At 37.8% G+C, this 13770-nt stretch overlaps 1 protein-coding gene across 3 annotated transcripts in view; it reads left to right on the top strand.

The window, feature by feature from the left end:
* Window positions 1-13770, top strand: part of GABBR2 (gamma-aminobutyric acid type B receptor subunit 2) — a 483069-nt gene that overhangs the window by 235841 nt on the left and 233458 nt on the right. For all 3 annotated transcript variants that reach the window (XM_049830441.1, XM_049830442.1, XM_049830443.1), the window contains exons 6-7: window positions 5263-5454; window positions 6570-6806. In XM_049830441.1, coding sequence (XP_049686398.1) covers window positions 5263-5454; window positions 6570-6806 — 429 coding nt within the window. The remainder of the gene's footprint in view (window positions 1-5262; window positions 5455-6569; window positions 6807-13770) is intronic.

Here is a 13770-nt window from a genome sequence, read left to right as displayed (position 1 = left end):
CTTGTGATTCCTGTATATTTTGCAGGGTGGCTGATGTCAGCCGGAGAAAGGCTTTGAGTTTGTTAAAGGAATGTGCTATTGTACTAGTGCAAGATTTTTTTTTTTTTTCTAATTGTGGTTATAACCATAATATTATTTGCTAATGATTTATATTGGTGGGAAAATCTTTGAAGTCTGCCTCAGTTTTCTGTCTGGATTCAACAGTCATATTCTGTGAGGTTTTCTCAGGACATCCATTAGAGTTTATATAGAATCATAGAATCATTTAAGTTGGAAAAGACCTTTAAGATCATGGAGTCCAACTGTTAACCTAACACTCCCAAGTCCCACTAAGCCATGTCCCTAAGTGCCACATCTAAGCATCTTTTAAATACCTCCAGGGGTGGTGACTCAGCCACTTCCCTGGGAAGCCTGTTCTAGTGCTTGATAACCCTTTCAGTCAAGAAATTTTTCCTAATATCCAATCTAAACCTCCCCTGGTGCAACTTGAAGCCATTTCCTCTTGTCCTACCACTTGTTACTTGGGAGAAGAGACCAACACTCACCTCACTACAACCTCCTTTCAGGTAGTTGTATAGAGAGATAAAGTCTCCCCTCAGCCTCCTTTTCTCCAGGCTAAACAACCCCAGTTCCTTCAGCCGCTTTTCAGAAGACTTGTGCTCTAGACCTTTCACCAGCTTCTTTGCTCTTCTTTAGACACAGTATGCTCACTTTCAACACACACACACACACACACTAAAAGATAGTCTAATTCAGTGGCAAACTAAAAATGTGACAGGACTAATTCAAGCCAAAGTGAATGTGAGCCGGTGTTTCCTATGATGATTTAAATAAGCTTAGCTATTCATTTAACACTAGTGTTGAAAACAGTTAGCAAATTTAATTCTGTGAGAAATCTTATCTTTCTAATGTTGCTTTCACCTCAGTAGGATGAATGTGATATTTTTAATGGAATAGAAATTAGAGTATTTTGCTCAAAACTTAACAATTCAACAATCTAAATGGTCAACTGTGTTGGATAGACATCTTTTTTTCATTTGAAATTGGATTAACATGACATTGCATCTTCCCAACAAAAACTTCAGTTCTGCAGAAAATTTTATTTTTAAAAATTGTTAGTGGTAATTTTTCCAACATATTATCTTTAAGCCATAGAGATAATGTAGTACAGCCGTGCACAGATCAAGACTGACTCTTAGCTGAAACAATTATCTGTCTGAAAACAATTAAAGAAGATTACTATTATGCATAGGTCACTGCATGAGCTTTAGGTGGCTCTTTTAGTAAACATTTAATAATAACTAAAGCCAGGCTTAATCAGCACAGTTGATATAAAAGGACTGGACTCTGTTCTTGAACTGGTAGTTTTACTGCTGAATCTCTGTTTTGGAACTAAAGGCACTACTGATTTTTAATGAGAAACAGGTGGAGGTTCATTGCAATTCAGAAGTCTACAGGAATTCTTGTAGGGGTGGGATATAGGATTTGTCCATGCTGACATGATGGAAACATGGTGGAAATTCAATGGCGGTAAGGTTTTGTAGGCCCAGTTACACAAACTGCCAGTAATTGTTTTCTACACATAGAAAGATCTCTTACAGAAATTTCTTTGTTGTAAATAAGCACCTCTTTATGGACTCAAACAAGAATGAAAAATTAAAAAAAAAAAAAAATCAGTCTCACAAGGGCAAAAAATGTCCAGGACAGTTTCCTGGCTGCTTAACAGCACCTCAGGGGTTTGCAGCCTAGAAAGGGCATGCGGGAAAGATTAGGGAAGACATATGACTACTTTATTCTGCTCTGGTGGTACAAAGCGCTTGTAAACCTCCTTCAACTTGCCTTTGTGTGCCAACAAATCTTCCCCGTAGAAACTAAAACCTTTAAGAATTGGTCTGTATGCATTCAAACAGTTCAAGAAAGATCCTCATATTTCAAGGAAATGTATCTTTTAAGCATCAAAGTCATCTCCATTTAAGAGAATCAACAGGGAAGAAATGGTGACAAAAAGCATTATTTTGAAATAAGTCTTCTGGAACCCTGTTTTGGGTTTGTGTGGCAGGGTTTTGGTAGTGGGGAAGGGGCTGCAGGGCTGGCTCCTGTGAGAAGCTGCTGGAAGCTTCCCCAGCTCCAAGTTGGACCTACCTCTGGCTGAGGCTGAGCCCATCAGTGACAGTGGTAACACCTGTGGGAGAACAGATTTAAGAGGGGAAACCTGCAGTGAGTGAGGGGATGGGAAGGTCAGAGGAACCCCTCTGCAGATAATGAGGTCTGTGAAGGAGGAGGGGAAGTCCCCACAGCCCATGGTGAGGTGGCAGGCTGTCCCCTGTCCCCCCAGCCCATGGAGGGGAGCAGGGAACAGATGCCCACCTGCAGCCCGGGGAGAGAGGAGCCCATGCCGGAGCAGGGGGATGCCCCCCAAGATGGCTGCCGCTCCATGGCAAAGCCTGCCCTGGGGCAGTCTGTGACTGAAGGACTGCAGCCCGTGGAAAGGACCCACGCCGGGGAAGTTTGTGAGGAACTGCAGCCTGCGGGAAGGACCCAGGTTGGAGAAGTTCACGGAGGACTGTCTCCTGTGGGAAGGACCCCACAGTGGAGCAGGGACGAGTGAGGAGTCCTCCCCCTGAGGAGGAAGGAGCAGCAGAGACAAGGTGTGAGGAACTGACCCCAACCCCATTCCCGTCCCCCTGTGCCAGCGGGCGGGAGGAGGGAGAGAAATTGGGAGTGAAGCTGTGCAAGGGAAGAAGGGAAGGGTGCGGGGGGAGGTGTTCTAAGGTTTGGGTTTACTTCTTATTATCCTATTTTGATTTGATTTGTAGTAAATTAAACTGATTTTGTTTCTTCCCCAAGTTGAGCCTGTCTTTTGCCCCTGACCATAAGTGGTGAGTGATCCCTTCCTGTCCTTGTCCCAACCCACGAGCTTTTCTTTCTATTTTCTCCTCCCCATCCCACTGGGGTGGAGGAGTGAGCGAATAGCCTCATGGTGCTTTTTTTACCGGCTGGGCTTAAACCATGACAAACTCAAACACTGAAATGCCTGAACAGTAACAACTGTGCTGTTACTAGAAAAATGAGTAGGTCATGGTGCTCAGCTTTGGAGGAGCTGATTTAGTTCCTTCTTTTGCCTTCCCCAGACTACTCTTCAAGCCCTATCGTTCCACCAGATCTCAAATGAAGAGCTGCCAGCTCTTAAAGTGTTTGTCATGGGTTTTTGTAAACCAAATTCTTGCAGGAATGTGAAAGTTTCAGTGCAACCTTGTTGGGAATGGTCCCTTGTTACTAGGGTGGAGTTTCTGGCTATTTTGAAACTTTCAATTTTCAGCCCATATCCCAGGACATATATAGATTATGCAGGAAACAGGCTCAAGTGCTTATGCAAACAGAAAATTTCCAACAGCTTCAGTTTCTGAATAGTTCACAGCCAATACTTTCTTGCAACACACAATTTGGTACTTTAATCTGTATAGAGCTAGTGAAGCTACACAAGATTTCCTTCTCTAAAAGCACCATTCTATGTCAATTTGTGTCCTCAGTGATTTGAAAACTGTCAAAAGACACTATATCACTGAAAGCTGTTGAATGACCTAATTGTGTAATGGAAATTCTTTTAGACATCAGGAAGTATTTGCAGGATGGTATTGCTGGTTTGCTCACAGGTGGACCTGGGATGCAGTGTTGTCATAGCTGTAGCAGGAGTGGGAATGGGTAGGAGGCAAAAGCAGATGTGTTTCTGGAAGGGTAGAATTAATTAATAAGCAAGAGAAAGACAAACAGTTTATGTGGACTGCAGAATAAGATACAAGATGCAAGACACTGGGTGTCAGACAAGAGCACATTCAAGCAGCATCAGGTACAAATGCATGGAATTTGATTTTGGCTGAATTAAAGCTCCTGCAACCAGGATCCAAACAAATATGCTTTGTGCACAATACATTTATGAATGGAGTTGGCACCATTATAATAGCCGTCACAGCTTTAAAGCCCAGTTTTAATTTGGGTATTAACGTATTTAGGAGGCTGTCCTATTTCATGTTTTTTGCTATTCATCTTTGCTTATCTGATAGGCTTTTGGTATGATCTTTGGGATACTTTTGAAAAGGTTATGTTCTGAATGACTAGTATGTCCTGTTTGCATTTTCATAAGTTCCTCCTCTAGCATTTTCTGTGAAGATGTAGCAGTTTTCTAGTTAAGAGCTCTAAGGTTGTACCATGTATTTCTGAAAACTGGAATTTTTATCTTATAAGTATGGCTTGTATCTCCGGTATTGCTTATATTAGGAGCAAAAGAAGCATGAAACCTCCTGTTTTGAAATAGAGTCTGACTGAAATGTCAAAAGAAAAATATCTAGTACTTACAAGACAGTGAGAAAACCATCTAAGATAAAATTTGCTAATTTTATCCTAGAACACTCTTCACAATGGAATAGATTATCTATTGTGAATAGATCAGCTTTTAGGCACAACAGCATATGTGTCTGACTAATAAAGTATTTCTGTTTCCTGTTGTATGTATCTGCTACGTATTGGAGATAACTGTAATCTCAGTATCTTGGAGTACAGTGGGCTGTATTCAGTATTCAAACAATATAGAATTTCACCTCCAGAAATTTCTTGCTGAAAAAAAAACAAACCACCAAAACCCCAAAAAACCCCAGTGAGATTTGCTTGCTTTATCAATTTACTGTTGATTCATGCTCCTCAAAAGAAACTGCTTACTTAACATCCCTGTGGTCTCTGTTTTAGCACAGTCACGTAGTTAGTATTTGCAACATTGTGATTTGATGGTGCCTAGGATCCAAGTTTTCTTGTTTAACCTTATCCTGGTTTATGTGGTCTTTAGGTTGATAGTAGGATGATAATAACTTAGTTTAAATGTGCTGGCATGGTGGTCCTACCACTTGTGTAATAGTTGTGTTATGGGGAATTTTCTGTGCAAATGCTGTGTCTTCTGCCAGTGTTCCTCTTTATCTACCCTGGTTTTAGAATACAGTATTTTATTTTTCTGTTTTTGAATAAATGGCCTACTGAAAGCAAAATAGGTTTTAGTAAATTCTCATGACCTGAATGTTAGACAGAAATCTTCAAGAAAGGAGTCTTCATTATTAGCAAGTAATTATTCTAAACTGTTCAAAATACTTGTGTATCCTTCAATTATGCCATAATTTCATTAATAATGGAAAAAAACATGAACAGAAAACAATTATTTTTATGTTCAGTATGTCTATTACAATGTCTATTAGCTTTTCTTTTTTTCTTTCTTTGTAGGCTTATGATGAAGAAATGTATGGCAGCAAATATCAGTGGATTATTCCAGGGTGGTATGAAAACCTTTGGTGGGAATCCTGGATTAATTCCTCGCAATGTCTCAGCAAAAATCTTCTTGCAGCCATGGAAGGTTATATTGGAGTGGATTTTGAGCCTCTCAGCTCAAAAATGATAAAGACCATATCAGGAAGGGTTAGTATTTTTCTTCCAACTATTTTATTATACCATCAGTTGTCTCACCAGTGTCTTGACACAGCAAAGCACTGAGGAGGGAGGTGAAGCTAAAGGGTTCCTCTACAAAGAGAGCTGGCAGTCATCATGGTTAGTCTCATCTTTCCACTGGCTGGCAATTTTAAAATATTTAGAAATAAATTCAAATTCTCTACAGGGTAAGGAAGCAGTAAAGTTCCTTGCTTCAAATCTGTCCTCTTCCCCCTGTGTGAATGTTATAGTTAAATGTACAGTAAAGCTTGAATTACAGTCTTCAGTATCATGTGCTGAGTCATGTCAAGTTAAATAATTGAGAACAGAAACAGAAATCTTTTATGTTTATACCTAATCCAGCAAACAGCTAATTTCATTGGTGATTTGTGCCTCTCAGAACTAGGTGGTGGGGAGTGGGACTTGTTTTAAATATGTAAATATGTGGTTACTATAAAGTACATAACATTTATCACAGAACAAATTCATGCAAACTCTGGCCAATGAATCAACATGGCAGATTTTGCTGCTTTTCATCTTTTTTTAATCTCTTTCATGCCTTGCTGAGTGAGCACAGAAGGCAAGTTTATAAAAAGGCAACTCATTGTAAGATAGCACACCATAAAGAGCATAGTAAACTTGTAAAACATAGACAAATTGCCACTCAGATAATTTCATATTAAGCAAATAGTTGCTTAAGTAAAGGTTATTTGATTTGCGTTATCCTATAAAGTGTAATCAGACCACTAATTTGCAGGGATACAGACTTACTCTCTGTTCTAGTTTTATGGCTCGCCAGTATGCTGGTAGCTTTGGTTGAACTGAAGTCTTTTGTACAAAAGCAAAATAAAGCAAGTTGTCCTTCATACAGAGAAGTGGAACAACTGCTTTTCAGTCTCTCTGTCTCCTAGGTCTCACTCCCAGTCTTGTAAGTCAGGCAGCACATGTTTTTGGAATTTTAGTTTCTTAATTTTTGTTTGGGCGGCCTTTTCTGTATTAGTCATGCATATCTCTAAATTGGGGGGTGCAGTTCAAGGTGTAGGTTTGGGTGCAACTCTGTAAAATGTTAAGTATTGAAATAAAACTGAAGTTTTTCTCCTCTGCAGACTCCACAGCAATATGAAAAGGAATACAATGCTAAGCGTGGCGATGGGCAATCCAGCAAATTTCATGGTTATGCCTATGATGGAATATGGGTGATTGCCAAGACCCTGCAACGGGCAATGAAGTATCTGAATGCCACCAACAAGCACCAAAAAATTGAAGATTTTAACTACACAAATCACAAACTTGGCAAAATTTTTCTGGATGCTATGAATGAAACCAACTTCTTTGGAGTAACGGTAAGTTCTAAACAGATATTTGTGGGGTAGAGGAGGCTTGTGATTTTATGTCAGTAGCTGAAGCAAGCATTAAATTTTAAATACTCTTGAAAAAGACAGACAGTTGTATATTTCCTGTATCTTCAGAGTTTCCACACTTCTACTTTACCTTAAGAATTAATGTTGTTGCCTTAAGACTCTTGCTGATCACCTGTCTTCTGATGCCAAGTGATGGCACTGTATAGTTCCTTAGTTGTCAGGTTTTTAAGCAGGAATGTCATCAGAATTAAAAACTCAAAGTGGTCTCAAGGGAACTACAAGTGTTGCAAGCTGCAGTGACCTTTTAAGTGACTGTTTTAGCAGTTGAGGAGTAGCTGGAACGTGATCTGTAAATACCTCTTATTTCCCTGCATCATTTATTTTTGGTAATAAGTTATAGTACACTAATGTCTCTAACTCCAGTGCTGTACATCCTAGATATTCTTACAACATACTTCAGTTGCCATTCAAGTTTATTTATAATTTGTATTTTTTCACAGTCAAGTACAAAGCATGTTGGCTATGACTTAAGAGAAGAACTGGTCACATATAGTAATAACCTCATTCTGTTTTCAATTGCACCATTTCAAATTCATCGTAAATTTTTTTTATTGCTTCTAGTTTTTAGCAGAGTAAAACGGGCAATAGGAGAGTGGCCCTAAACTTCTTAATTGCTTAATTGTATTTGAGGCAATGTCAGTCAGAAGTTAATGGCGCATACGTGTTCAGGAGTCTGCAGAGCCATACTCCTTCAGCAAGAGAGATGAGCAGACTCCATTTCAGGGAGAATGGTCTTCACAGTTTCCAATAGCAGCAAACAAGGAACTTCCTGGAACATGCTTCATTAAGCAGTTTACTTGGGCTGCAACATGGCTAGATAAGGAAATCAAAAGTTTTGAAGAAATGTGTACTTCAGCAGTGCACGGAGTGCTTTTAGGCACCTCCCTGCAGCAAGAGCATGCAGAAGGTTGGCATCATTTCTGCCACTGTGCAGTAGCTTGTCAGATTCTGTCCCTGCCTTAATTTAAATTGTCTTGGATATCAGTTAACTTCAAAACATGTTGAAGTAGCAGAACTAAGGTTGTCATAGACTGGTTCAAGGAGGAAATACCTACTTATAGACATCAACAATGGGTGCAGGCTCAACTTTTTGGTGTCCTTGTTAATTGCTGAAGAAGCCTATGTTTTGTATCACACTACAATTAAAACTAATTTAGGATTTGTAAGTAAAAACAATCATGGCAAGACAACATGAGAGTCTAGTTGCCTGTACAATATGAAATTTTCTTTCTTTTTACACTGAATTTGACTGAGAGTTTTGGTAAAAGAATTGGGTATCCTGTTACATCCATAGCAGGACTGGGTCTTTGATAGAACTTTCAGTCAGCAGCAGCTGTGAACCAGACTCTGCAGGGACTCGGACATCTCTGTCCTCAGTTATTCCAGTATAGTATCTCTCAATGTGGTTGAACTTGTATATTGCTATGTAGTTCTTTTTTCCCCCCTTTTCCCATCTTTAGTCTTTTTGCCTGCTGTTCAGTCTTGACAGCCGATTATGGTAAAATGGATAGATTTCATTAGCACTGCTTAATTGCCCTTCACTGCTCCCTCCGCAATAAAAAAATATCCAAAACCTCTAAGATGAAGAAGGCTCTTTTTTATTAGTTTCAGAGACACCAGCAAAACATCACATATGAACCGCATCCCTTTAGGGAGGGAATGGATCAAAGTATCACCTATCATGTTCAACCATATTTACTTACTTTATTCCCTCAGGTGTAATGGTTTTTAAAGAAATTACTGCACAGTTATTTACTGCATTTAGTGCTTGTCTGAGGCACTTTGTAAAACATTTCTCGTTAAGATTGGTCTACCAAGTCATCGTGACAATGCACAGCCCAAATCTGCAGGGATCATGCTTCTTGTTCCTATACTACATTCACAAAAACATTTTAATCAGAAAGATATGGAGAGAAGAAAATCTATAGCAGCTACATGCTCTTAGGATATAATCACAACTAACAATACTGAAGTTTTTCCAGACAGTGTGAAGAAGTTTTAGAGCAAATATTAAAAGTTTTGCATTGAAATGTTCAGAAAGTTGAAGGAATAGATTGATTCTTACCAGAAATATCTTTAAACTTTTTATTCTTCAGTCTAATAAATTGCTGTCATTTATGACCTAGTTTAAAACTTTCACTGGAATGTAAGTTTTGGGTCTTGGAGTGCCAAATCTCATTTTAATATTTGTTTCCAGAAAAAGTATTTTAGTATAAAATTTTTACAGTTTATTTTTGAAAACTTATTCTAAACAGGAAAAGGACATTCATTTATTCTAGAGTATCTATGCCAAATATAAAATGAGTTTCTGAAACAAGAAGAAATAAAAGGAAGTACTAAATCTTATCAAGATCCAAAAACTCATCCAATGATATAGTAAAATAAGTTAATTAATAGGTAAGAGGAAAATGTAGACAAGAGGCTGTAGACAAGAATCTAAAAATGCCAAATCTCCTAAAAGGCATCTTTCTTTATGCTTTCTGTGAATATATCAGAAAGACTGTCATGTCATAAATAATAAATCCCTTTACCAAATTTTCGTTTTCTTTGAAATTATTTATAGTAAACCACAAAAAATATAATCACTGTCAAGTGGTGTTTTTTGTGGAACTTTTTAAACAACTTTGGAAAGACTTACTGGGAGTGAAGTGTGCTAGTTCCTGATTACACAGAATGTCATTCTTTTTCTGTTCTTTTTTTTCTGTGGTGGTTTTTTTTTTTTTTTTTTCCATAGGAGACAACATTTAGAAAACAGTTTAGGCTATTTTCCAAAGACTTGACAGGACTAATCCTCTTTTTGTGCATCAGAAGCTCAGTACATAGATGTTACTTATTCTAATTCTACTGTCAGAAATCTATTGGAAAGAAAATCATAGCTATTCCTTAAACATTTCTGCAGGTTCTGCTCTTTTTCTGGATTTTGTTTTTTTCTCTTAGCAAAATGGTTCCTTCTGTTAGTTTTGCTTCCTGCTTATCTGACTTATAGTCATGTTGATTACCATGTAATTTTTTTGTGTGTTTCGAATATAGAGCAAGGAAATGTATATTTGGTGTTTTAGCAGAAAACAGTAATATAGTTATCTGCTACACTTTTTCAAAAGTAAAATGGATACTGTTTTACAGATGCAAAAGGACTTTGTGATGAGAAATGCAATATGAACAAACAAAAGACCTGCAAGGATGTTCCTACGGTTTTGTTATTCTGAAAGTCCTAACTCTGTAGTCAGATCCCCTGAGGTTGGCCGTTTTCAAATCAAGTATGCCTTGTGTGGTTAGAATGGTCCATCTGCAGTGACCAGCTTTCAGGACAGGAGTCCTTTTGATTTGGGAGTAGGTTGGATTTCATGGTTTACATTTTTCTAATTCCTTGCTTATCAGAGCACTTATTTTTTGATGGGATAGTTATTGAAACAAACAAACAAACAAAACTCTTAAAGGATTTGGATAATTTTTTCCACTTTTCTTAATCCAGATAAAGCCAGTTTTGTAAATGGAACGTAACCCTGCCACGCTAATGGTTTCTAAGCTGCCAGATGCCTGTTTCCTTGCTAAATATATCCCTCTTCTCAAATAGTACACGTTCTTTCTGACAACCTAGGTGTTAGAAAATGAAAGATAAGAAAAGAAGTACTCGCACAATTTATTTTGACACAGTTTAGATGTCTGAGGAGTCCCCTTATATAGTTGGTAGAGCCACTGGAGGTAATTTAGAGTTGAAGAATCTATTGAGGTCTCTGTTAAAGTGTTACTGCTTTGAATCGGTATCAAGTGATAAAGTGATGGGAAACAAAATATGTATCTGGGTATCTATATATCTGTGTTTCAATTATACAGCAGTTTATAGCATACTACCTATAACATGCCCATCAGGTATGTGTGAAAGCCAAAGAGAATTTTCCACAGAGCTAGAATAATTCTCCTAAAGCAAGATTGTTTGCCTAAAGGATAAAAAAAAAAAGAAGTCTAACTTTATTCTGTGTAATACTACCATAGTATAACTTGAAGGCTTGATAATTAGTGAAGAATTAGTGCTGTCTTCTCAGGATACTGAGTCATAAGCTCAGCATACTGAATCAAAATCCATCTAGAGAATTTGGATTTGGTTTAGTAATTTTTTTTCCTCTTTTTCCTCTTTCTAAAGACTATGGATGGTTACGTAGGACCTTACAACTCCAGCAATGTTTATATTTGTTAGCAAAAAAGTTGGTTATACTTGGGAAGATATTAAGTACCACATTTGTTCTCAGCATGGTAAAAGTTTGTATTGTTTCCATGTGGCAGCCAGGTAGTGGGAAAAATACAATGCGTGTTGGAGATAATTTTTAATTTATTGTTTATGGAAAACATGACATTATTTTTAAAAATGCTTTCTGCTAATTTTCTAATTGTTTCACCTTTGTCACTGATGTGACGTCATGAATGTTACCATTCTCCCTGGTTTATGCCTGAAGTCCTCTAACTGTTGCAATAGGGTGTTCTGCTGCCTGAGTTTATTGCTATTATCTGTGATTATAAATCAGGCTTCAGAATTGTTAATTTATTTCTCATCCTTAAGGCCTTCTAAGATTTGTGTGTAATGGAAAAAGAATTACAGTGGAGGACAGAGAAAATTAAATACAGTGTTGTCTTTCCTTTTATGTCAGCTAGAGACTCTAGCACAGTAGGATAAAATTCTATCACAGTAGCTGCTGTACAATTGAAACCACAGGCATGAAATAGCTTTCAAGTCTGTCCCTGGCATCTTGCATTTGAATGGATCCAGTCATGTTTCGTAACTGGAAAAACGCTTATTGATATGAAGTTCATTTTGTATTTTGATGCTGATTATTTCTGAAAATTGATTTTAGCAGCTTGCCTCCACTTTCCAGGCTTCAGTAGCCACTGTGCTGTACAGGAATCTCAAACATGTAGGAGATGTTAGCATCAGAATAGGAACAGAGAGAAAATATTTATTTCATGTCATCCTGGAAAAATAGCATACCCTAAGACTGTTAAATTAAGGAATATGTCAGCCTTTGGCAGAGAATCAGACAGAATTAGGGTGGACTTCAGCAGAATGAACTTATGCTTAATATGAGGGTCTAACAAATATTTCTGTAGTGGCATTGATCAGTGCAGTTAATTTTGCATGAACAGTTCTGAATTAAGCCTCAAGAGCTATTTATACCTGCAGTCAATTTTTTTGTCATTGGCATGGCTGAGGTAGGGTGGGTAGTAAAAAATATTGGAGGGAGGGCAGAAATTTCAATCAAGTAACTTTTTGTTAATCTAGAATAGTGCTTTAAAAGTACATTTAATTTTATAAAGGATGGGGTAGAGGTTTAGTGTGCAGTGGGATACCTAACACTATAAAGATACCTGTTCCTGAGAAATGCTTTTGAATGTTCCAATGAATTTTACTTGGTCTTAATTTTGAGCATTTGAAAATTTGCTTTTGGCCTTTATCCATAACTGGGTGATTTGAGGGAGTTCAATAAGCTAGCAAAATGCATACTCAGGAAGCCGTATATATGTATGCATACACATGCATGTGCTCACAACCCCACCCAACTGTTGACAGAGCTTGGGGTTTTTTCCACACCTGACCCCATGGGTTATGAACGTGAACTACTGTGAACTTAATGCTTTGTGTTTCCTTTTGATTTTTCAGAACTTGCTTCATGTTACAGGGTTTCTTGTGTAGCACAAGAAAGAAAATACTTGGGGTCTGGCTATGTGCAAGACCTCCTACATCTCTTTTTGGTTTTCCCAAACCTTGAATCTGAGCTTCCTCCAGTGGAGATAAATATGGTGAACCTCTTACTTCCTTATTCCCTCCTAACTTCCAGTGCATTATCCATCTCAGATGAGCAACTGAGAGCAGTATGGTGGATTGGTGAAATAATTAGCTCTCTATATGGCCAGTTCATTTAAGAGACAGAGCTGCAAGCCATCAGCAAGTTTGCATAGGGTCATAAACAATGTTTGCTTATTAGAAAAATTCAGTGCAAATGTTTTCATCTGCCAACAATGTAAAACTGCATACAGAAGGAAATCCTAACTTTTTAAAGTGAGAACTGAGATTAACTGTAACATTTCAAGATTAGCCCTCAAGCTAATCAGCAGTTGATGATTTAATAGATATAGTAGGTGGCAAATAAAAAAGGCTTTAGTCTGAAGTTGTAGAACAGTTATTGCTGTATCTGTCATTCTAATAGGGTGATATTTGATGAAAATAAATGAGCAACATACATTTACAGAAAAGCTAGTGAAACATTTTCTAAGATCTGGCTAACATCTCTTAGCTTCCTCTGCTCTATATTTAATTTTGTCTGTAGCTAGGCAGTGTTTGGCATAACACGTAATATGCCCTAGAAGCTCCTTTGTTGCTACTTTGGGTGCAAAGAGTGGAAGTCCCTACAAATAATAAAGTAACAAAGCTCCAGTGAAGGTGATTACATTGTCTGAGTCGTAGTGCAGGTTTGTGCTTCACAGGGTAGTTCTCCTTCAAGCTTCTGAAGAAAAAAAGCATATTTCAGTACTTCCACCATGCTGTTTTTTTCTGAAGTGTGATTTGTTTTGTAGCTGCCTGCTTCCAATCCACCTTTGTTTTATCTTTGTTGGTTTTGTTTTCTTTTGTTCTGTTTTTCTTTTCTGTAGTCTTTGAATTTGAAAGATCAAAGAAAAAATAAAATTTACAAAATGTGGAAGCTCTGCCCTGCGCCAGATCAGCAGTTAAGCTGGAAGAGGGTATCAGTGGTTTTAAAGAGAGTTTTCAAGACAGTTTCTTCCTCTGCCAGTTGGGTTTGTCTGAGGTTGGTATAGAGGGCCATTTGAGGAAAAAAGAAAAAAAAAATACTGAAAGATGGGACAGTCTATACAAGCTGGACAAGCAACATAGGAACTA

This window comes from Accipiter gentilis, chromosome 27 (assembly GCF_929443795.1).
Source record: "Accipiter gentilis chromosome 27, bAccGen1.1, whole genome shotgun sequence".
Taxonomy (NCBI): domain Eukaryota; kingdom Metazoa; phylum Chordata; class Aves; order Accipitriformes; family Accipitridae; genus Astur; species Astur gentilis.
This window is presented reverse-complemented; position numbering and strand designations above follow the sequence as displayed.